At 61.1% G+C, this 20,827-nt stretch overlaps 1 protein-coding gene across 2 annotated transcripts in view; it reads left to right on the forward strand.

Moving 5' to 3' along the window:
* Positions 1-20,827, forward strand: part of TSNARE1 (t-SNARE domain containing 1) — a 115,919-nt gene that overhangs the window by 63,071 nt on the left and 32,021 nt on the right. Inside the window, exons 10-12 of one of the 2 annotated variants that reach the window (XM_069465938.1) lie at positions 5,744-5,816; positions 8,123-8,587; positions 16,331-17,525. In XM_069465938.1, coding sequence (XP_069322039.1) covers positions 5,744-5,816; positions 8,123-8,587; positions 16,331-16,926 — 1,134 coding nt within the window. In that variant the 3' untranslated portion in view covers positions 16,927-17,525. Of the gene's footprint in view, positions 1-5,743; positions 5,817-8,122; positions 8,588-13,523; positions 13,607-16,330; positions 17,526-20,827 lie in introns of those variants that run through there. The other variant, XM_069465939.1, reaches the window with a different exon arrangement.

The following is a 20,827-nucleotide window of genomic DNA, read 5'->3' on the forward strand; positions in this document are numbered from 1 at the left end:
GAGGAGGGAGGGGGAGGGATGGAGGCACGGGTGGGTGGGCTTATAAATAAGTTTCTGTATGGGGACTCCATGGAAGATTTGTGTTTTAATAGAAGGGCTCTGGTGCCATTATTTATATACATCTTCTCATCAGCCCACAGCAAAGCTCTGCGAGAGTGAGCACTCCTACGTTCTGATTTTATCCAAGATGAAACAGAGGCTTAGAGAAGCCCCGTCACTTGGCCCAGGTCACGCAGCTCGTGTGTGGCAGAGCTGGGATTCGAGCCCAGGCTGCCCGACTCTAGAACGGGTCTGTCTTCACTGCGATGTTCCGAGAGCTACCTCTCGCTTGGCCTTTCTCAGATGAGAATGATAATGAAGGGATGTTACCAGCGTCACCCACAGGGAGTAGCAGAGCCCCAGTACAGAAAGAGGAAGCCCGTGAAGGCCAGTGCCCCAGGGCCGGCAGCTCCACCCCCAGTGGGGTGGGGTGCCTGTGCTGCTGTGGGGGTGGCTGGCAGTGCTGTGCCTCCCAGGCCCGGTGAGGTGGATGAGGTGGGCATGTGTCCTCAGCCCACTGCCCGTGTGTGCGGGCCTGCTGGGCGCTGCTCCAGCCAACGGAGCTCCCAGCAGGCTCTGCTCGCTGGCCTGGGCACCCCTCACCAGGCCCACGTCACCTGCCGGAGCTCCTGAGCAGTGGCATCACCTGACCCAGGTGCAGAGCTCAGCGTACACCAGTTGCTCTGTTGCCATGGCTACCTGGCAGGCCTGGGAGGGCGGAGGATGGGATGAGGAGCCAGCCCAGGAAGGCTCTGAGGCTCCAGGCAGACCCAGCAGCCCTGCCCTGTGTGTAGCAGTGCACAGCCTGGTGCAGGGAGGTGATTCACCTGGCTAACGTGTAACTATAAATAAGTGAATAGATAAGTAAAGAAGTAAAGTGTGGCTATTCCATTAACTGGAACATTTGTCTTGGTAGGTGGGCGGTTGCCAAGATCCTAATTATAAGAAGAGATCGTGTGATAGAGAAAAATGCAGTTGTATTTTTTTTTTTTTTATATTCTTAAAAGTGAAGGGAACACACACACACACACACACACACACACGTTTTCTTATGTCCTGTGCAAGGTGGTTGTTCCCCGGTGCCAGTAAACGAAGAGAAAATTCTGTGAAAGCTTTTAATGAGTTCCAGTTTTAGAAGCAAAGTAGTCGTCATGTGACTTACACATTTACCAGGTCAGGCGTTTCTTTGACCCCTGGCATCCTCCTGCCCTCTGGTTGCCCACACCAGGGCACGCCCTTCCACGCCTGCCGCCCTCCCGCCTGCCCAGGGGCAGCTCCAGCACCCAGGCAGGAGCGTTTCTGGGCCCCAGTGCAGGCCCCACCTCATCAGGCCTGACCTTGATCTCTGTTACCCCAGGAGTGCGGAGCTGGACTTCTGCCTGAAACGTGGCTGTCACCCAGGTCCCTGCCAGGATCCTGATCTCTGGTGAATTGTGAACCTACAGGTGTGCCTGGGGGTCAGAACCAGCCTGCCTCTTCCCCCTGGAGCTGGGGCCAGCCCGGGTGCTCAGGGCCCAGCTGCCCACACAGTGACCAGAGAGTCACTGTCCATGCCAGCCGCCTGCCCCAGATGTTCCCCTCTGTGCTCTTGAAAGTGCCCCGCTCTCTGGGCGCATTGTAGGGTCAGCGACAGGCTCACCTCCAGGTCCCAGTTCTGCTGCAGCTATAGGATCATGTTCAGCTCCTCATTCTTCAGTCCATTCTGCAGACCAGCACTGGGTGCTGAGATGAAGGAGAGACAACCCCAGGAAGTCCCGGCGCCCTGGAGTGATCTGGAGAAAGAGGCACAAGGGCAGGAAATGCCTCGGCCTCCCTGCTCTCCTTCCATGGAAGCTCCTGTGCAGAGGCCTGGCTCATTCTTTGGTATCCAGGGTCACTGGGGCAGTCTTGAGGGCAAGGGTGCACCTTGCCCCAATCCTGCCCGTGGGCCAGTGACTGCACAGCCAGGATGGCCCTGGGGTCTGGGGCTGCCCATGCTCTGAGCAGCCCTCCTGGTTCATTCCAGGAGGTCCCTGTCACAGTTGCCGGGAGGAGGTGGGTAGTGGGGCCCAGGTGGTGCAGGAGGAGGGGTCATGGCCCCAGGCTCACCACCCCTGCCTGAAGTCAGGCCTGTTCTACACAGGGAGTGCACCCCAGGATGGGACCAGGCCGGCCCTGCCCTGGACCTGTGGGGAGGGTGGTTTTCTGCAGTGAGCTGTTTTCCAGAACACAAGAGTCGGGATTTCTTAGCCATGGCTGCTTGCCAGGAGCCCAGAGCTCCAGTAAAATGAGCCTGAGCTTTTGTTCAAGCTTTGGTTCCCCCTTTTGTTCAAGATGAACGATGTTCACTCTTCAATGAGCGCTTCGGAGGGATGCTGGGTCTGAGCTGGGCGAGTGGGGCCGGCACGGCTTCCGCACCAGCAGCTGATGCATCGCCGAGAGGAGGTCCAGGGCAAAGGTTGAGTGCCAGGCACCTTGGAAAGGGGGACACATAAAATGAGCAAGAGAATTCTTCATGTAAAAGCTTGCGTTCACCTCCAAGAGGTCAGGGAATGCCGGTCCCTCTGTGCACAGCTGAGGCCAAGTCTCCTGTGGCTAGGGCGTCGGAAGCCCTGATACTTGAGGTCTTGGTCACGCCTCCCAGCGGGCACAGCCTGCTTGTAGTTTCCCCGCCTCACCGAGGGCTCTGGGAGTCTCTGTGTGTCCGCTGCACTGGCCATGGCACAGACGCTCCCATGTCTCAGCGTATCCCAGCGCACTGTGATCCCTGCTCCCTGCTGCCTCTCTGCTCACGTCAGACAGCGGGGGCCCGGCCCAGGGTGCGTGCTGCCTGCCGCCCCCGGCTCCTCTGTTGTACTGTCATCCCCACACGTTGCTCGTGTGTTTGGTGGGGACCAGGGCAGGGCATCCCCAAGCCATACCAGACAGCAGGTGATCGGGCCAGGGATGACTACAAACATCCTGCCCAGGAGGAACCAGTCCCTGGTGGAGAAAGTCTGTGAGCTCTTCAGTGGCCAAGGTGAGAGTGTTCCCAGTGTCCCCAGGGAGCTGGAAAATCATCTTGGCCTCCACATCTCCAAGGGGGCTTTCCCTGACACCTGGAACATGAGCCATCCGTACCCTGTCAGCACACCAGGGACTCTGTGTGACTTGGGGACACCACATCCCAGCCCAGGCTGTCCCGGGTTACTGGATTTGCCACTGCTGAAAGCAAGGAATGTCCAGTTCGGGAGCCATGTGTTCACGGAGACAGGGCTGGAATAGCAAGGCCAGGCCTCAGGGATTTACAGCCCGGGCAGCCTGGAGGTCCTAGGCCCCGCTCAGCCGCACCCCTCCCCAGCCACACCCCTACCTGCCTTGGCCTCGCTTGCCAAGGCAGTGTCCTCATAGGCTGGGCAGGGGTCAGAGCCATGCCTCCCACCCAGGACATGGCAGCACCGTGCCAGCATGGCCCTGAGCTGCTCCTGCTTGGCTCACACATGTTAAGCCCACCGGCTTCACCACAGGACGTCCCAGACAGAGGCCTGCCGTCCCTGAGTGCTGACCAGGAGCCCTGGGTCCCCATCCTGGAGGGAGGCTTCAATCCCTGGGTGGTGAGTAGTGACCTGTGTTGGGGTCTGCCTAAATTTGTGTTGGTTGCTGGCCCCAACATTTTCCAGCTGTGTGTCCTTGGACCAGTCACTAACCCTGTCTGTGACCCAGTTTCCCTATCTGTGAAGTGGAGTAATAACTGGTGCGTCACACACAGTGTGAGGAGGTGAGTGAGTTGCTGCCTGTGAAGCCGTTAGGCCCCATGAGCCCCTGAGTCCACGTGCAGCCAAGGCTTTGGGCACACCGGGCCTGGCTGTGCTCAGTGGCAGTGGTCAAAGCTGGTGCGTGGCAGGGTTGGTGCCTGGCCTCCGACAGGGGTGGGTCAGTCACTGGGAAGCCTGTGAAGGTGGGGCTGCTCTGTCCCAGGCCTGGCTGAGCCATGACTTACGACCTATGTCCATCTCAGGTGGAACCTACGCTTAGCCTCCTGGGCCTGTGACCTCACTCCTAGAAAAGGTGGTGGTGACAGGGCCAGGGCCAGCCAGCACCCATCCTTCCCTCTGCTGCTGTTCCCGTCACACACACAAACTGGAGCTGAGACCCTCGGGCCCCACACTCCCCACCACCTTTCCGGCAGTGGGCCGATTCCTACGGAGCGGCCGCCCGCCTCGTGCTGTATTTAAGCCCAGTAATTGAATTGCGGTTGATGGTACGTGTCAGTTTAAGATCATGCTAATTGCTTCATTTCCCAAAACACTCTGGAGAAGAAAATGAATTTCCTTGTAACATTTTTGCGGTGGGGTGAGATGATCTGGCGGAAATCAATCCTGGCTCCGAATGAGCTGTGGAGTGGGTGGGGGTGCTGGGCAGGGGTCACGGCCACCCTTCCCTGTCTCGGCAGGCATGTAGGTGCTGCCCCCTGGCCTGGGCTCCAGCCCAGTCATGTGCCAGGCACTGCATGAGGGTTGGCACAGCCAGGCACCTGTGCAGGAGGGCTGGCTTTGCTGGGGCAATGAGTGACCAGGTGTGCCCCGGGTCATGCTGCCGGCCAGTAGAGGAGCTGTCCTCTGCAGCGTGGCAGGCAGGAAAGGAGCGCCTAGTCAGCAGGCACCAGTGCGAATCCCACCTCATCCCCTTTCTGAGCTGCCCGGGAGGTCATGGGGCCTCGGGAGCCCCCACTGCCTCCTCTGTCAGGTGGATGTCAGGACCTTGTTGTGGCTGGTGCCTGGTGTGAGGGGTGGTGTGTGCCTTGCCCTCAGTACAGGCCCAGGTGTGTGGTCTGAGAGTGGTGTGGGACGTCCTCGTCATCATCGTGGCCACGGTGCTGGAGCAAGGAGTAGGATGAAGCTGGACAGCAGGGAGGACGCAAGAGGCCAGTGTGATATGCTGGGGTAGAGGGTGCCCTCCACCCCCCATCCTTTTACCATCCATGCATCCACCCATGCACCCACCCATCCACTGTTTCACGATCTGTCTATCCGTCCACTCACCCATCTACCATCCACGCATTCATCCATCCATCTACCCCCCCACCCACCCTTTCACCATCTCTCCCTTCATCCATCCACCCCCACCCTCCCACCCATCCTCCAGCCACCCATCCTTTCACTGTCTATCCACCCACCACCCTTCCATCCGTCCATCCCGCCCCGTGGGGACTTCTGAGCAGCACCTGTGTGCTGGCCCGAGCTCCGTGCTGGTGCACGTGGAGAGGAAGTTGGGACCTCCTGGCAAGAAGCCCTCAGGCGATGGGGACAGCATATCTTCAGGAGTAGCCCAGCAAGGGGTTCAGACAGGGTGCTCTGCCCTCGTCCCCTCAGGGCTCCATGACAGCGTTGGGGACACTGTCCTATAACTAGATGACAAATCCCCAGGCCAGGCCCCCGTGCTTCTGTATCCAGTGGGGAAGCTGAAGGCCCCTGGGTCCTTGGGGAGGTTGGGGTTTGGCCAGGAGACTGAGCATTCAGGTCCCTGCCCTGCCTCTGACTTGCAGTGACCCGGGGCTCATCCTGGGACCTTCTGGACCTGGTCGCTCCTTCTCTGACAGGAAGTGGGCAGACCGGCTAGTTGCCAGACACTGTGTGGTTCTGTGTCTGTGGGTGTCACCGTGCCTCGCTCAGGGCTCACCGTCTCTGATGCCCTTGGTCTGTGCCCCGCAGCCCCTGTTCCTGATGGCTCCGTCTTGTTTCTACAGAGCGACTTGCTGGACGTGAATCAGATCATCAAGGACTTGGCCTCCGTGGTGTCGGAGCAAGGAGATGCCATCGGTGGGTACCGCTCCAGCCTCGGGCTGCCTGCCGGCACCCTGGGCATGGGTGAAGCTGCCTCTAAGACTAGTGAGGCCCAGGGCAGGGTTGGGCCCCCCTCAGGAAGGCCAGGTGGGGGCTCAGGCAAGAGGGCAGCCTCCCACTCTGCTCAAGAGCCCTGGCCTCTGTGCCCCACCCCTGGGGCCTAAAGCCTGCCTGAGAGCACAAGGAGTGAGGACGGGCCGTTCTGGGCGGGGGACGCAGTGCGGCTGCAGCCAGTGCCCATCACGGTTGCTGGGGTGTGGAACCCGGGGCTCTGGTTCTGCCATCAATGTGCCCGCATGTGGGGGTGCATGGGGACAGCACACTGGGGAACGTGTAGACCCAACCAGGGCGTCCTGAACCCCAACCCTGCCCGAGAGAGACTGGGCCAGCTCCGTGCTGCGGTACCCTCAGCCCTGCCCTCCTTGCTCAAAGGAAGGGAAACAGTGCTGGGGAAGCTCAGGGGATGTCCAGTGACAGGAGGATCGGAAGGGGGCCGGGGGCATGGTGGGGACAGGAGGTCTGCAGTCCTGTCCTCCTGCCCCTGCAAGCCCCAGGGGAAGCCCCACCCTTTTGCTGGGGGAGGGCCCCAGGCAGCCCTGGCAGGTGAGAAGGCAGGATGAAGGGGCTGAGCATGGAGCTGCACCCACAGCAAGTGGGGGGGGGGGGCTTCCCTGCCAGATGGGACACGGGCCACAGTGGCCAGGTGATCCCTGACCCCCACCCAGCCCTGCCAACTCCACAGCCCTCCCGCCTGGCTCTCCTCGATCACCCACCACTGGGACTGGGGAAGGTGTGGTGGTGTAGTCCTGGCCCTCCTGCTGCCTCTGAGGGGTCGCCTGTGGGCTTTCCCAGGGAGGTCCTCTGGCCTCACCCTGAGGTCTGAAAGCTCCGGTCCCCAGAGCTGGCTACCTGCATTCTGACATGAGGAGGAAGATACTCCTAAGACCCTCTGTCTCTGTTGGAGTTCCTGCCTAACCAGTTAGGTCCACAGCAGTTTGGAGATGATGCTGGAGGGAGTGGTGGCCACTGAGTGCCAAGATGCTGCCTCTTGAGGGCCGAGTCGGCCAGGCGCTCCCAGGCTCGTGCTGGCTGAAGTCTGTCACCTGAGCCCCCAGCCAACTGTCCAGGCCCGGCTCTCAACAGAGACCGGGTCAGTTGTGACCCACATGCTCCGGCCTCCTCTGCTTGTTCAGAGTCCAGGGAGAGCCAGGGATGCTGGTGCCCTCTGCCCAGTGTGGTCACACCCTGACCTGCACTCGTCTGCACCCGTGCTGGGGCTTGGGGGTGTGCAGGTGGTTTCTGAGGGGCTCGCTCACCTCACTGTCCTGCCTCACAAGGGCCCTGGCCCAGGCGTGCCAGGTGTCTGAGCCGGCGGGTCAGGAGCTCCTGGTGCTCTGGCTGGGCCTCTTGTTGCATCAGCTGGGAAGAGCAAGGCCTAGAGCGGTCGGTTCCCAGTGTCCAGAGGAGCTTGGTTAAAGCAGTCAGCTGCCTGCCAGGACCCTCCGTTCTGGCAGAGCTGTGGTCTCATCTGGGGCCTGTGGCGAGAACCTTCTCCCTACTTCTCGTGCTGACAGCTGTGTCCCGAGGTCCTCGGGCAGCCAACGTCCTTGTCCTGGGTGCTGTGCTGCTCCCCAGGAGACGTGACTGGGGCACAAGCTGGGAGGCCGGGCCAGAGGCTGCCACGTCCCCTGCCCCATCAGGCCACCTCACCCCTCGGCCCCACAGAGTCTGGGCTCCCACCTGCTCCCTGGGCCTGGACATCACTCCCTAGGCTGCTCTGTCGCCCCCTCACCACTTCCGCTCCTAGGACTGGCCTGTCTCCTCACCCTCCCGCCCGCCCACCGGCTGTCGGCCTCCCAGGATGGCTGCAGCCGTCTCCACCTCTGGCTAGCTGCTGCGGGCGGGGATGTGCCAAATGTGTGGAACGGCTTGCCCTGCCCACTCCAGATGCCCGCCCCGTCCCAGTGACAGACCGATCAGATGGGTCTGTCCACGCCAGCAGTTCAGGGAGAGAGTGGTTTTGGGGACAGGGGCAAACCAAGGTGACCTGCCACACAGCTCACGGGGAGGGGAGACAGCACCGGGTGGAGGGGCAGGCGGGAGGCTCAGAATGGCCGTGACACCAGGCCCTGACACTGGGTGCAGGCCATCTGTGCCAGGCACTGATGCGGGGCCACCCACCGCACACGACACAGGGGCCTGCAGTGACCCAGGGCTGCCAGCCTGCTGGCACCTCCTTCCCACAGCCTCCGCCCACTGCTCAGCCTCTGGTGCCTTTCCAGGGTCCAGCAGCAGCAAGGCCGCCTGCCGGCGGAGCTCCAGCCCCGAGCCAGCTGTGGCGGCCCTACTGCCGTGCGCTGGGCCGGGCTCCACACCCCTGCGGCCAGGCCCCCACTCCCGCACCAAGACACGCAAGCCCAACTTCAGCCCCCAGGAGACGGAGGTGCTGGTGCAGAGGGTGACACGCCACTACCCGCTGCTGTTCGGGGCACTGCGGGGCACGCCTGCCCGGAAGCACCGCGTGTGGAGCAGGATCCTGCAGGCCGTGAACGCGCTGGGCTACTGCCGCCGAGACCTGGGTGACCTCAAGCATAAGTGGCGAGACCTTCGTGGTGCTGTGCGAAAGAAGCTGGCTGAGGGCGGCCCAGCCCCCAGCCTCATCCTCACGCCCGTGGAGCGCATGGTGGCAGAGACCTTCTCTGCTCAGCCTCCTCAAGGCGAGGCTCAGGTCATGGAGCCCTTGCCAAGTAAGTGGCCTCCCCACAACCCTCCCTCCAGGCCCACCCCGGCCAGGCTAGTAGGGCCAGCTGGCAGGCCATGCGCAGAGCCCCGAGAGGGACCCTCCCAGGGAGACCCAGGGCCCATGGAGATAGCCTCTCACCCTCCTGGCCCCTCTTTTCTTCTAGATGGGAAACCAAGGCTCGGGACCAGGAGAAGAAGAGCTGGGCTGGCAGCCAGGTTCACCCTGGCCCGAGCTCAGGCCCCGTCAGGTTGCCAGGCTTGCAGCTGAGGGGCTCCACCGTAGGTGCCTGCTCGAGCCGTGCCCATGTGAGGCTCTGGGCTGCCTCTGTCGCCACCCCAGGTGCCCGGGTGGGATGCTGGGCCCTATTTGCACTTCACTGTAGAGACATGAGGACCGCGGTGGGGAAGTAGCAAGGTGGTCACCGGGACCCACAGGTGGGCGAGGTGCAGAGACAAGCGGCGTGGCAGCTCTAGGAGGAGTGTGGCGGGAGGCCCTCTCTGGCCTGGGCCACAGGCTGGCCTCATCCACGCCTAGCCCTCCCTTGTCATGGCAGAGCACAGCTGTAGTTAGGCTACTGGGGTTTTAGAACCAGCAGGTCCCAGCAGAGAAGACCCCACTGCCCCATGCAGGCAGCAGGGCCTGGCTGGCCGCGGGGTTTGAAGACAGGAGGGCATCTGGGAGGAAGGGGGCTTCCCTCTCCTCTCCCTCCTTCTCTGGAGCCCTGGGGTACAGCGACCATGTGGAGACAAGGCCACCCAACAGGTGAGAGGAGCCTCAGCCAAGACCCAACTGCAGCGGGCTGGCCCTTGCCACAGGCCCTAGGGAGCAGGAGGTGACCTGCCCGTTAGTTGATCAATGTTGTAGAATTTTGGCAGAGCCAGGGAGGACCCTGGGCCCAGCTTGGCCCTTCTGCCTGCCTTGCTCCTGGGTGTGCGGGGGTGGGTGCCCACACCCTCCTGCGGGCCCTTCATCCGAAGCTCACCCTGGGGCCCCACACCTAGCGCTCTCCGGCAGCTCTCAGCCTCCCAGGCATGCTGTCCTCCCATCTGAGCCCAAACCACTTTTGCTAGAAGTTTCTGCACTTGGTGGGGCCCCTTCTGCAGCCCACAGCTGCCTCTGGCTCCCAGGGCGATGCTGGCTCTGACCCTGCGCCGCCTGCTGCCGCCTCTCCTCTCCTCCTCACGCTGCGGTCAGGAGCTCCTCCTCCTCCTCGTCGAAGCTGACCCCACTGGACTTTACCCTTCCTGGGGAGCTGCCGGAAGGACTTTGAGAACGAAGTCCCAGGAATGGGATCACCTTCCTTGTGAGAGCCACGGTGTGAACAGCAAGATCCAGCCTCATGGGGACAAGCGTCAAACACCCCCGAGGGGCGGCCACGATAGGACTTGAAGCCCCATGGCATCCTGCCCTGCAGTGGTGCTTGCCACCAGGACACGCGGCACAGAGCGAGCTTGGGCTGGGTGGGAGCCGTGTGGATCTAGGAGCCCCCACTGCCGAGCCCGTGGCCTGGGCGATGGCCTTTTCATGGGGTGAGGCTTGAGGGGGACCTTCGGGTCCTGTCTGTCACGTCTGAGGGGCCACACGCTCTCTTCTACTGGGCAGGTCCCACAGCTCACGGTTCTGTGGGCAGCAGCAGATCTGGTTTTGGGTGCTTTAGGGCAAGGGTGAACACGCCATTGGGGGCTAAGTGGGGCTGGCAGTGGGTGGTGCTGGTGTGGCCGGTGTGCTCAGGCCCTTTCTGCAAGACCCCAGCCTGGAGGGCTGGCAGGAACTCAGATGCGCTCACCCCTGTGGTTCTCTGCCCTGGGCTAAGGCCCAGCCCCACCTTCTCAGGGCCCTGGTAGGCCACGGCCCTGGGCTCACCTCCATCAGGGAGCCGAACTGCCTGGTCCGTTGGTGCCCATCAGCTCATCATGGGAGTGGCCTGGCTCACTCCTGGCAGTAGCTGCATTTTGTTGAATGGCTAAGTGAGAGAATGATTGGGATGGGGGCAGACTTCCCTTGTAGGAGCTGAGGCCAGGAGCAGGGAGGTGGCTGCAAAGCCTGATGATGGGGTAGGGGACATCACCGCTGGAGGCCCTGGTGCCCCAGAGATGGCTGAGCTCCCTGCTTTGGGTCAGTGCTGGCTTGTGGCTTGGGCAGGGCCAGGCCTGCAGGGGCATATCACAGTGGGAGGGTTGGGGACAGCGACTTGACAGAGTGCATGGGGGTCTCCCATGGGGGTCCTTGTGCCCTGAGACCACTAAGTGGGCACACTTTGCCTTGAGGCATATCTCCTGCCTTTTGTGTGTCTTGGGAGAGGACAGTGCCAAGGGGATTCTCTCTGGCCCCTGAGGCCTGGCCCAGCGTTTGAGCGTCCCATTGACTCCTGGAGCCAGGAGCCCTCGGAGGCGGTTCCCACCAAGCAGCCCCCTGTGTTGGGGGTTGGAGGGTGCTCAGGGGCTTGTGGCTCTGCAGGGCTGACCCCGCAGACCTGGGTCTTCAAGACCAGGCAACGAGCAGTCAGAATGCAGCTTGGTCTTCTCCCCGCATAGCCCAGGAGTCACCTCTCCCACCCGTCTTGAGCACTGCTGTGCGGCAGGACACTACATGCTACCTGGCAGCCCCCGGGGATAAGAGAGAGGCTGCTGGCACAGAGCCAGGTGTCTGGTTGTATGATGCCCCCAGGGTAGGACTGCATCTGAATTTGGGGAGTGCCATGCTGGCTAGAAACACCCCCAGGACAGCACTTGGCCTGTGGCTTGTGCATGAAGCCCCTGGGGCACCAGGGGCTGTAGTCTGTTCTGAGGGACCTTGACTGCAGGAGTTGTATGTACCTCCAGGCGGTGTGGATACGGTTGGAGTCAGGGCTCAGAGTGTCCCTAGGGTCAGGACTCCGTGTAGAGCAGGATCAGGCTTTATCCAAGTCCAAGGGCAGCAGGGTCCAGGCCTTTGCTTAGGCTATGTGTGGTCACGGGGTAGAGAAGGGACCCAGCTGGGGAGTGTGACCCTTCCAGGCCCTCCTGTGTCAGCTCAGACCACTGTGCCAGACCACGGTGGCATGCCTTCTGCACTGCGTCCCCCTTCTCTGTGACAGGAGCAGGGCCAGGTTGCTGCCACTGGGGTCTGCAGGTGCAAGGTGGCTTCTGTGCACATGAGCAGGGCAGTGCCCATGGCAGGGCCAGGCCCGGGTGGGCACCTCCTCCCTGGCAAGGCTGGTCCTGGAGGGAAAATCCCGTCTCCGGCCCATCCTTCCTTCTCCTCCAGTCCTCCACTGGCTCAGGGGAGTGGCCCTCGATGTGATGCACACAGAGCGCTGTGTTCCCTGGGGGCTGGCTGCAGCCCGCCACAGGCTCCAGAGAAGAAGGGGTGCTGGGCTCCGGAGCAGCTGGGGCCATGGCCCACTGCCCCCCTCTCCTGCCACTGGATTCCCTGTGGAGGGGCCAGGAGCTCCCAGATGGGGTGGTAGGGTGTGTCTGCGAGTGCCTGTGGCCCTACTAGGGCCTAAGCTGGTGAACCGTGGATTAAAGGGTCCCTGTGAGGCCTGGGTGGGGGACTTCTCAAAGGCAGGGCCTGTGGCTTCGCTGGGGCTCACAGAGATGGGGCCACCTTTCCCTGATCAGAGTGGGGTTCCCTACAGGGAGGGTGGGGTCAGCCCTCTCTTCCTGAGGACCCTGCTCCTTCAGAGCAAATCCTGCAGAGCTGGAGAGGACTCTGTGACCAGCAGCAGTGCTTGTGGTTGTGACAGCCTTCTTTGTCCCAGGCCTTGAGCTCCCTGAAGCTCAGGTCAGCTCGGGGTCATGCCCAGGTGTGCACTACAGATGCACGATTTGAATTTGAGTGTTTCTGCCTCCCAGGTTCTTACCCGAAAGGCTGATTTAGGAGGCATGCCTTCTGGGGAGGTCTCTTCCTTGAGAATTAACGAGCTTACCTCATGTCTGCATCTGACCCCGCCAGCCAGCGGGAGTAGCAGGGTCTCTGGGGACCGGGCTGCAGGCAGGTGCTCCTTGCGTTCGGGTGCTGCACAGCCTTCCCCTGGGGAGAAGAGGACGCCAGGTGTGGAGACTCACCAGGTCCCTCCCCCAGATTCAGGTCCGGCTCCTGCTGCACCAAATGCCCAGGTCTCGGCTGCCTGCTGCCTGTGTGCCCCCTTGGCCAGCCTCGCACTCCTCGCGGAGCTGGGCAGGTTCAGTTTGTGTTGCCTTTCTGCCGCTGGCATGGTTGTGGGGAATCTTTTGGTTTCCTGGGGCTGCTCTCCGGTGCCCAGGACCTGCCCCTGGGCCTTGTCTGGTGATCACATGTGCCTTGCTGGTATGACTTCTTTGCCCAAAGTCACTGGTCCCCTGATAGTGCCTCGCCGTGGTCTGGATCGGCTGGTCAGTATCCACATGCCAGGGGCCAGTGTGCGTGGACGCCTGGAGCTCTTTGTTCACAGGCCTGGTCTCTGCATCCTCACGGCAACTCTGCCAGACGTGCTAAGACAGGAGCTCTACCCCGTTGGGAGGCCACGCCAGAGGGGCCGCCCGAGGGCAGAGCTGTGGTGACAGTAGTCTGACTCTGGCTCTGGCCTCCCCACTGCAGCTTCCACCCCTTCCTGAGTACGCTCGTCCCGCCCCGCCCAGTGAGGTGCTGAGAAGTCCCCTTCCCCCAGGAGCACCTCCAGGCCTCTGCTGATGTCACTGGTGGGCCACAGCCGACGCCGGCTCCCTCAGGTGACACCTGGCAACCCAACACCTGTCCCTGCAGCCTCTGCTCCTCTGGAGGCTGGGTCTCCTTGCCCGGGCCTCCCAGGAAGCCCACGTGGGAGGGACCTCAGGGCCCCCAGATGAGCAGAAGCAAAGCCCATGCCATCCTCTCTCCACTGCTCTATTAGGCTCAGGCTTCCTGGGGCCGGGGGTGCCCTCAGAGCAAGGATGGCTGGGTCCCTACTCTGAAATTGCCTTCTGTGTCTTGATTTGCAGACAGTATTGAAGCTGTCATTGAGGCTGCGTCCTCGCATGCGGAGGCGGCCAGCGAGCGCCTGGCCAGAGCCAGCCGGCACCAAGTAAGTCAGTGTGAGGGCGAGAGCGCCCTGCTGGCCTGTCCTCCGTCCATCTGCGCGTCTGGGGGCCCAGGCCCTGCTCCGTGCTCAGGAGGGGAACGCCCACAGGGTATCCTCTGAACCAGGCACTGTCTCAAGCCTTGGGGGACGGGAAGGGCTGGGGAGCGGGCTGCAGTGGTGGTCTGCGAGGCCTGGGTGATAGGCACCATCTCCTCTCCTGTCGGACCCCCACTGCCTTCGCTATGGAGTTCTGTGCCAGGCCTCTGAAGCGGGTCGCCAGGGCCTTCCCCAGCTGGACCAGCGAGGCTGGCGGGCAGTGGATATGGTGCACCCATGGGGCCTGGCCCTGGCGGGTCCCCCATAGGTGGATCCCTCAGGAGATGGCAGTGCCCTGCAGCCACATGGGCTGAGCTGCACCTGCGGGGAGCTCTGTGGCCCTCCCTCCCCTCAGAGGGGCAGCTGGGCTTGCCGGTCTCTTCCACCTTCCTCGAGAGCACAGCTGGAGGAAGGGCACCTCAGGCCTTCCTGCGCCACCTGCCCCGATGGCTCGGCATCCATCCTGGGACAGGCTGGGGGCTCGGAGGGAGTGAGGGCAGACACTCTCATAAAGGGCGTGAGGCCTTAATGAAGTAGCTGTAAGTGGGCCTTGCAGCAGCCTCGAGGCCTGCCCACTGGGCCTTTGTGCTGACCCTCGGCCCTCCGAGGGGCCTGGCTGGGCCCAGGCTGGCTTGGGACCCTGGTCCAGCCAGGGGAGGGCCCGACAGACACTGTTCCTTGCTGTCTCAGGTACTGCCTGTGACCCTTTGCTCTGCCCTGATGTGCAGAGGTGACCACATAGAGCCTGTCCCTCAAAGAACATGTGTCTTGGGGCCAGACAGGGTGGACATCCAGCCCAGGCAGGCAAGGGTGGCAGGGGTCACCATGGGAACTCAGGCCACAGGCCAGCTGGGCTTGGAGGGCTTCCTGGAAGAGCACAGGCTCTCGGAGGGCAAGCAGGAGCTGTCCTGGTAGGGACAGTGCAGCGTGTGCCCAGCGGAGCAGCCCAGTTCTGGATGCCGTGGGGAGCGTGGATGGTGAGTGGGGGCTGTGATGAGGGAGAGTTGGCCGCTGTGTTCCCACCGCCCTGGGGGCTTTGGGAAAGCAAAGTTGTGCTTGGATAGGCTCCTTGGTTGGCTAGAGGGTGCAAGAGAGAAGGGGGGCTGTGATCTGAGCCCCATGGCGGGGGCCTGGCCAGGTGGAGATCGGGGTGGGAGAAAGCAGTGCCACCAGGCGGCCCCCACCCTGGCGTGGTGAGAGGGCATGGTGAAGGGGCTGGGGGCGTGAGAACAGAGGCTGGGCCTGCTGCCAACTGTCCCTTTTCTCTGCCAATGTCCACGGGACTCAGTTCAGGGCGACCAAAAATCACCTCCTCGGTCGCGGAGAGGAGGCCCAGGAGAGGCTGTGCTAAGGTTGACTGCAGGGCAGGCAGGGGCAGGGCTGGGTGTCCTGGCGCCAGCTCAGGGCCCTCCTGCCCCAGCCCATGGCCTGCCACCTCCCTGCTGCTGAGGGCAGCCAGGCCCCAGGGGCCTCCCGGGAGCAGAGGGTGGAGGCTGCAGCTAACAAGCGAGGCGCGCCGTGGCTGGAAGCTCGGGGCCCCGCCCCATGGCGGGCTCATCCTCAGAGGAAAGCAGCAAGCCAGCGAGACCACCTCTGCCCTGAGCGCCCTGGGACCGCTGGTCAGAAGGAGCAGCAAATGCCTGGGACAATAGGAGGAAGATATGCCTGTGAGGAGAAGGCGGAGGAGGAGAGGGCGGCGGCAGCGGCAGAGGCGACTGGGCGCGTCCCCCCGGCCCGTGGCATGGATGTGCCCAGCCCATTCCGAGTGAGCGTGTGGCCTCACTCTGGGGAAAAGGCTGCTGTCACCCCATTTCTGTGACAAGGCAGGAGCTGCCCAGGCTGTAGGTGGGCGGGACTCAGGTGGGACAAGGCCACCGCCACACGACGTCCTGTGCCCACATGCAGACCTGCCACACAACAGGCTGGGGAGGGACATTTGCTGACCTGCCCTTCACACCTGGAGAACTGGAAGGATCAGAGATCCCAAACTTACAGATCTTAAAGCTTTGTATTTTCAGACGAGGAACTTGAGGCCCACAGGAGAGAAGGGTTTTTCCTAGAGCCACGCAGCTATGGAGCCGAAGCAAGCTGGTTTGGGAGCCCAGGGCTGCATGATCCCATGCACAGGGCTCGTTCCGCTGCCCTAGGGATGCTCGGCCCGCTCATCCTCCTGGGGACATCGACTTGGGTAGACGGGTGGATGCGCAGACGGGCGGATGGGAGAGGATGGATAGATGGAAGGGTGCACACGTGGATGGAAGGAAGCGGGTGGCTAGACGAGTGATGCGCAGACGCTGGGCGGAGGGTGAGTAGTGAGGGGGGATGTATCCACATGGACGGGCAGGACGGCAGATATGTCAGTGACAGCTGGCGGGTGGGAGGAGGCTCAGTGACTCGATGGTGGCCTGGTACGTGCAGGAATGAATCCACGTGCCTCTCCAAGTCTTAGATTCCTCTTCTCTCATTAGATTCTGGATGCTGCCCCACCACAGGGGCTGTTGTGAGACTCAGGCTGCCCCCAGCGTGCAAAGGCCTCCAACAGGCACCCTCCCCACCCCACCCCACCCCACCCCTCCACTGTGCCCATTCCTGGCCAGCTGAGGCTGATGTCTCCCTGTCTCCCTCTGTTAGCCGACGAGGAGGATGAGGCCCCCAGCTGCCTGTGGCTGCCCCTGCGGACCGTGGATGGGCCCAGCCCACCTGAACCCGACCCCCTGGACTTCCAAGGAGTCTTCCACGTGCCCACCTCCTCACCCTCCCCACCGGCTTCTCCAGCCACCGCCCCACCCGCAGCTGCGTTCGTGGGGGCCTTCCGGCCCTCCCCGCCCTCCTCGGCGCCAGTGTCTACACCTCCCCTGCCATCTGGGAAGACCCCAGCAGTGGCCTCTGAAGCGTCTGCATTCGAGCAGCGGCTGCTGGACTCCCACCGGCGGCAGGGTGCCCTGCTCTCCTCCTGGTCCCAGCAGCAGAGCACACTGATGGCCCAGCAGAACCTGCTGCTGCAGCGGCTGGCAGAGCAGAGCCAGCGGCTGGCCGATGGCGTCGAGGCCCTCAACCGGACCCTTGAGAGGCTGGTGGAGACACACCTCACCCAGGGAGCCTCGCCTTCCATCCCTGGCGGAGTGGCCCATGGGCCCACCAGAGGCTCCCAGGACAGCCCACAGGGCGCCCACCCAGGGCTTGAGGTCTTTTCAGGGATGATCCTGAAGGTAGAGGAGGAGATGTAGGGCTGGTCCATGGGGTGCTGGCGGACAGGAGGGCAGGGGCAGGCCCCCAGTCCCTCCCCTGCACAGATGGCCAGGCCAGGGAGAGGTGGCAGTAACTAGGTCTCCAGGGAGCCAGGACAACTCGAATCCAGAAGGCCAGAGGGTTAAGAAGATATTGACATCTGCCTCTACGGTCCCTCCCAGCCCTGGCTTTGTCTGTGGGGTGTGCAGACTTGCAGGGACGGCCTCAGAGAGCCAGCCTGCCAGAGCCCAGGCGGAGGAGGTCTACTCAGGGATAAAGCCACTGGAGAAAGTGGTGGGAGAAGGGAGGAGCCCGGCCTCTGCACCACCATCCCCAGGCTCCCACCAGCTGGGGCGCGAGGCCGTGGACTTCTCAGCTCAGCAGCCTGCAGGCAGGCGAGGGGCACTGGGAGGTGGGGTGGTGCACCTGGGCACTGGGGCTCTGGAGATGGTGGCTTGGCCGGGCGCCAAGAAGGTCCGAGACTCCTGAAGCGTCTCTCCTTTCATGGCGTATGGACTCGGGGGAGCTGGGCTCCTGCAGTTCTGCTTGATTCTGACCCAAGGGAGCCAGTCCACGGACCTGCAGTCATTTTTCTCCAGTTTTATATCTATATTATTATAAATTTATAAATATATACACATGCATATATATTACTTGGTACTGTATGGGGGTGGGATGCCATTTTGTACCTTAGATTTTTTTCTTTACAAAAAGTATTTTTCTTACATGAGCATAAAATAACCAAAAAGGCAGTAATGCTGCGGTGACGATGACAAGTAAATGAGCTGGAACCTGCTTCTTTACTCTGGCGGGCTGTGCCTTTGCCTTCAGCCTCCTGCAGGGAGTTCTGCGACTTCCCTGTTTTCAGAGCCTTCAGCCATTACCTCCTCTGACTCTGTGAGATCCCTCGGCGGGGGCAGCACCATCTCCTGTCCCCGCTTGGTGGGCACAGTCTGCGGCCACACAGGTTGGGCGGCCATCAGGTGCCAGCAGGAGAGGAAGGTGGGAGCAGCCCAGCCACCGGGGGCCGTGGCTTGTCCTCGGCCTCCCTCCTTTTCCCCTGCCTGCCCCCGCCTAACCTGTGGATAAAGCTTTTCCCAGAGGCAAGATACCAACGCCTGGCTTGAGAGGGGGGAAGACCCAGCACAGTGAGAGCCCAGACCGCAGTGTGCCTAGGACACACGAGAGGGGCCTTTTCCTCGTTGAGTTTTACTGAAGGCCAGCAGTGTACCAGTAATTGTTGTCTGTGATAGACCCAAACTCGGCAGCCACACATGCAGCCATCTTGTGCAGCATGGCCTGGCCGCCTTCCAGGCCCTTCTCCCTCTGTGAGTGCAAATGACGCCATTAGTTTTGCATGGGGGGCCTCTACTTAGATGGTTCCCTCCCCAGGAAAGCCAATCTTCCACCCTCAAAAGCCGGGTTCATCTCAGTGCCACCACCTCCAAGAAGGCTTTGTAAATCTTCATTGTTGGTTCTTGTCCACTAAAAATACTCATCATGGTTGGCATTTGCCTTCCCTATGGCAATGAACATTTTCTTTCTTGTGTTGCAGTCTTACCTAGGACGCAATCCCTACTCTAGTCCCAGAATGAGCCCCGATCCTGGTCATGCACTGAGCCCTGGTCCTCTTCCCATACTGTGTCCTGACTGCAGTTGCCTACTGAGCTCTAACCCTGGTTACACAGTGCACCCTGATCCTCTTCCCACACTGTGTCCTGACTGCAGTTGTCTACTGAGCTCTAACCCTGGTCACACACTGCACCCTGATCCTCTTCCCACACTGTGTCCTGACTGCAGTTGTGTACTGAGCTCTGACCCTGGTCACACACTGCACCCTGATCCTCTTCCCACTCTGTGTCCTCACTGCAGTTGTGTACTGAGCTCTGACCCTGGTCACACACTGCACCCTGATCCTCTTCCCACTCTGTGTCCTCACTGCAGTTGTGTACTGAGCTCTGACCCTGGTCTCACACTGCACCCTGATCCTCTTCCCACCCTGTGTCCTCACTGCAGTTGTGTACTGAGCTCTGACCCTGGTCACACAGTGCACCCTGATCCTCTTCCCACTCTGTGTCCTCACTGCAGTTGTGTACTGAGCTCTGACCCTGGTCACACAGTGCACCCTGATCCTCTTCCCACACTGTGTCCTGACTGCAGTTGTGTACTGAGCTCTGACCCTGGTCACACACTGCACCCTGATCCTCTTCCCACACTGTGTCCTGACTGCAGTTGTGTACTGAGCTCTGACCCTGGTCACACACTGCACCCTGATCCTCTTCCCACTCTGTGTCCTCACTGCAGTTGTGTACTGAGCTCTGACCCTGGTCACACACTGCACCCTGATCCTCTTCCCACACTGTGTCCTGACTGCAGTTGAGTACTAAGTTCTGACCCTCACCCCTGATCCTGGTTCCACATCTTGTTCTCACTCCAGTTACACATTCTGGTCACAGACTTAGCCCTGATCCTAGTGGTACATGGAGCCTTGACCCCAAGCGCTGACCCCGGTCAGCCCCATGATACCTGTCAGGACTATCCTTTGTCCTGGGCCCTTACTAAGTGCTGAGGATACAGAAGCAACCAAGGCAGACAAGCGGCCTCTCCTCCCAGAGCTCATAGTGCACTGCAGAAAATGTATACCTCGTAAGTAAGTCAATGCATATTTGACAAAAGTTATTCTGTGTCACTTAAAACTAGGTTTGATTTGATAGAAAACCAGGAATAGTGTGTTTTAGAGAAGACATTGTGGCTCTTACATAAAGGAAATCTGGAGGTCGATAATCCGGAGCTGGCAAGGTTGCTCCACAGCCCTCAGAGACAGAGTGTTTTTCAGCCCCCATCTCTGTCATGGTTCTCGTGGTCCAAGATGGATGCAGGACTCCCACCATCACACTTGTGTTCCAGGTAGCAGGATGGAGAGAGGAACTGAGGAAGGGCACACCATTCCCTTGAAAGACATCTCTGCTGGCATCTCAGCCAATTGGCTGGGAGTCAGTCAAATGCTCACATTTAGTTGCAATAGAAGCTGGGAAATATCTTTGTAGTTTTAGCTCCAAAAGGGGAGTTTGTTATTAAAAGGGAAGTGGAGTGGATGCTGGGGTAGGAGTCCTGCAACCTGCCGAACTGGGGAGTTGGCAGAGCTGGGACCTGCATGGTCTAGAGAGTTGGGGAGGCCTCCTTGAAGATGGGACATTGCAGCAGAGGCCTTAAAGGCGACTTGGCAGGAACCAGTGAAGCCAGCAGAGCAGTCAGGGATGGGGAAGGAGGAGCCGAAAGTATTCCAGGCAGAGAGAATGTCAAGGACCAAGAGGGGGAAAACCGACTCCACTTCTGCCTGTGGCTGAGGAGCAGGGACTCGGAGTTTGGGGGCAGAGTTGGCGAGTGCTGGTCTGTCTGCCTCCAGAGTGTATGCATACCCTCTGCCCTTTAGGTCATTGCCTTGTGATGGTCAGATGCTGAGAGGCCAGGCAGGAGCATGACCAGGACCGTGGGTGGCTGTCAGTGGGGCCCCATCAGTCTGGGAGGCACATGGAGTGGCAGGCAGCACACAGAGAGGGCAGAGGCATGGATGGGACATGTATGGATGAACTGGGGTTCTCCCTCCTCAGACCTGGGACTGGAAGCTCCTTCTCTTGAATAGGAGGTAGGAGGTGGCCTGAGATCCATTAGAAAGGGGACTGTGGTCTTGATTTCAACAAGAGCCCATCAGGAACAGAGCTTTGAAGAAGGGAAGTTCTTGGTGAGCCCGTGAGATGGAGACAGCTAAGAAGACCTGAAGTCGTTCAACTGCCCCGATGGCATTCCAGGTGGGTTCAGACCAGTACCTCTCACCTCACCTCAGAGCCTGCATTCTTGCACTCTGTCCCCCAGGCAGCCCAAATTTTGAACATGGGTGAT

The sequence above is a fragment of the Eulemur rufifrons genome, chromosome 3 (genome assembly GCF_041146395.1).
Source record: "Eulemur rufifrons isolate Redbay chromosome 3, OSU_ERuf_1, whole genome shotgun sequence".
In the NCBI taxonomy this organism is placed as follows: Eukaryota; Metazoa; Chordata; class Mammalia; order Primates; family Lemuridae; genus Eulemur; species Eulemur rufifrons.